General features: G+C 40.2%; 1 protein-coding gene across 1 annotated transcript in view; it reads right to left on the bottom strand.

Annotated features, from left to right (window-relative positions):
- The window catches only part of grm5a (glutamate receptor, metabotropic 5a), a 24,445-nt gene that overhangs the window by 7,000 nt on the left and 14,379 nt on the right, over nt 1–3,066 (bottom strand). The window contains exons 8-12 of the mRNA XM_014003236.1: nt 2,349–2,584; nt 2,095–2,216; nt 1,902–2,026; nt 1,651–1,819; nt 454–580 (exon numbers count right to left, since the gene is read on the bottom strand). Coding sequence (XP_013858690.1) covers nt 454–580; nt 1,651–1,819; nt 1,902–2,026; nt 2,095–2,216; nt 2,349–2,584 — 779 coding nt within the window. The remainder of the gene's footprint in view (nt 1–453; nt 581–1,650; nt 1,820–1,901; nt 2,027–2,094; nt 2,217–2,348; nt 2,585–3,066) is intronic.

Genomic DNA, 3,066 nt, shown 5'->3' with positions numbered 1-3,066 from the left:
TTTACCTGATTTATTCTCAAATCTTAAACTATATTCTTAATAACTTTTACTAGATAATGATGAGAGTAAATATTACATGAATTTGTAGCATTTAAATTAACTCACCAAACGTTAGTGCAAATCGTTTACAGGATTTTCTCAAGTAAATCTTACAAGTTATTTTTTACAGTGATAGGTTCAAGTCCTACGTTGGAACTAGAATCTTTCTATTTAATGTAACATGCTCTCTTCATTTTTGCGTGGGTTTTCTCCAGGTACACCGGTTTCCTCCCACCATCCAAAACATGCATGCTTACGCTGCCTTCAGGCTCAGGCCTCCCTTAAAAARAGAGATTTGTGATCTCACCGGGATTTGCCTGGTTAAAACAAAAGGTTAATAAAAATAATAATGCAAACATAAAAATACCATGAATTTGTGAATCAAATGTTAATCTGTTTGGAGTGTTTGTTCACCAGTGAGGTCGTATGTGGGCCAGGAACCCAGGATACAAGCGCGACAAGTGTACTCGTCAAACACGAACTCATTCTCTTTGCAGGGAGTACAAGTCCAACAGCAGCTCACCTCTCCCTTGCGGATCACCTGGAGACACAGACAGGGACACATACTGTTTGAAAGGGCAGGAAGGTCTCAAAGCTCTGGTGGCACTTTTCTGTAGCTAATCTTACACTCTGACTGCTCTGTAGAGCTAGGAAATTAACATTTATTCATCATGGGATAAAAAAAAGACAATGTATGGAAGGTTATTGAGTTGTCTTGTTTAAAATAAAAAGGCCCTGCAAACTTTCAGCAAATAATTATTTATAAAGAAAAAGCATTATAGTACCAGTTGATTACATAACATGAAGTTGATTCAGTGTAGAAACCTTAAACACTTTTCCTTCCCCAGGAAACTGACTTTAAACATTAATTTTTACACTGACTGGCAGTGAGTGACAGGGAGTAGAATGCAAACTTTCTGACTGCCAGCGAAATGGGTAAGACTTCAAATTTGACTCAAAAAGGGAACAGGTGCCGAAACTGAAAAAAACAAAAAAATAAAAAATAAATAAAGGGAAGTTTGTTTTTTCGCTGTAATGCACTGTCAATATGATGCTGCAAGAAACAGGAAGTAACTCTTCTTCGTTGTGATTCGACAGAACAGGAACCGTTGAGATCAGAACAGGTCAGAATGTGGCTTGTGTTAGAAGAAACACAAACTTTTCCAAACAATGTAAAATACAGTTCAGCGATTTTCCTTTTGTACCCATCAATGAACGCCAGCACTGACTATTTATGAAAGGTTTGATGTTAATGAAGAGACTCCGGGGATAGGAGAGGAAGAACATTATTCATGACAAACATGTGATTTAGGGATCAAMATAAAGCCAGATGGGAAATGATTCAAGCATTAAGACATTAAGATGAATTAAATCTCTCGTGGTGTATTTGATAGCTGCTTTTATTAACACTGGACCGGTGGGATCAGTTGAAAGCTTGTGTGTGGGCTGAACATGACAGATTTCCTTATATTATTCGTGAAGGATGAATCCAAAACCACAGCATGTTTAAGCTGGGCTGTGTGCACCTTTTGAAGTGGATCGTCTTCTAGGGTGAAAATGAAACAAAACAACGTTTTTAGCGATTACTGTAACAAAGAAAAATATGAATACCTTGATCTGTGCCTTTTTGCAKGGCTCCGAGCAAACTGACTGGATCACGTCACTGTTGTTGGTCCAGATTTCCTCGTCGTTCATCTTCAAGCCGCCCTGATCCCAGCTTCCCACGTGGATGTAAGCRAAGTGGTCCTCGCCAGTCTGCTTGAAGTTCATTATTTCATACCTGAAGCACACATGTTGCCACGTTTAACRTGTACTTTTAGTGCCTCTCCCCCAKTTTCTTATTTTATTTTTTAAATCCTGACCTGCCAGGTGAGTCTCCATTCTGGTCAAAGTGGATTTTCTCTCCAGACACGCCTGTGAAGTTGGTTCTCATTAAGAAATCCAGCAGCTTGCGGCCATCAATGGGTCGCATGYTTTGACATAAACCCTGTAGAAGTGCAAACACTGTCAATGCTGTCCCATCCAAAGGTGGAAGCAAATGGATGAGCATCATACCTTRAATCCTGGACAGAGAACTTGCTGCATGGCGTGTAGACCATAAGCCATGGAATAAATGGCATTTATAACAAAACCCATTTTGGTGTCTTGAGCATATTGATGGCGCAGAGACTCTCTCCCTGTGGTGAACAGAATCCTGCTTAAAAAGATCAGTCTAACGTGTGCAAACACTAGATGCTCTTTCAGGGTTTGCTTACACAATGGCAAARTAAAACTGTGGGTGTAAGGAACATGCTCTTTGTTGTACTAACATGTGCAAGTGCGGTTGTACTTTGTGTTCTCCTGCGGATGACCCCTCAACCTGCACTGGAAACGGTGCTGCCAGAACTCAGGAAACCAAGGGTTCCTCARGTTGGAATCGGGCGTCAGCTTCAGGTAATAATCATCAAACCAGGTCACATAAGCTGACTTTAGCTTTATAGTGATTCCACCAGCTGCCTCCCTCTGATAGCCATCGGTYACGTCATACCTGTCCGCCCAGCCATCACTGCACAGGAGAGGGAAAAAAAGATACAACGACACAACAAGTCATTAAAGTGAGGACAAGTTGAGTTTATGCGTTCCCTTATGATATTATTCTGTTTCTCTATGTTTTCTTCTATGGAATGATACTGGAGGAAAGTTATCTTGCTTCACGTCATGTGCTGCAGTGGTCATAATGTTCTGGCTGATCGATCTTCTTGCCTCGTTATTTTTTTTATTTTTGCCAACTGCAAAAACAGCACAAGACGACATTTAAAAACTTCTTTGAGCCGAGTTATACAACAGTGTGTGGGTGTTTTATAAAGCCTAGTGAGGTAGGAGATCATTTCATAACACATCCTTAGAGAAGCCAGTACAGAAATGGTAAGCTGGCATGAAAAAAAAAAAAAAAAAAAAAAAAAACAGCCAGGAATGGATATGAAAAGCATGGAGGGCTTTGACTCTGGATAGTTTGAATCACTCTTCAGCAAGCACTCTGAAACCCAC

This window comes from Austrofundulus limnaeus, unplaced genomic scaffold (genome assembly GCF_001266775.1).
Source record: "Austrofundulus limnaeus strain Quisiro unplaced genomic scaffold, Austrofundulus_limnaeus-1.0 Scaffold17, whole genome shotgun sequence".
Classification (NCBI taxonomy): Eukaryota; Metazoa; Chordata; class Actinopteri; order Cyprinodontiformes; family Rivulidae; genus Austrofundulus; species Austrofundulus limnaeus.
This window is presented reverse-complemented; position numbering and strand designations above follow the sequence as displayed.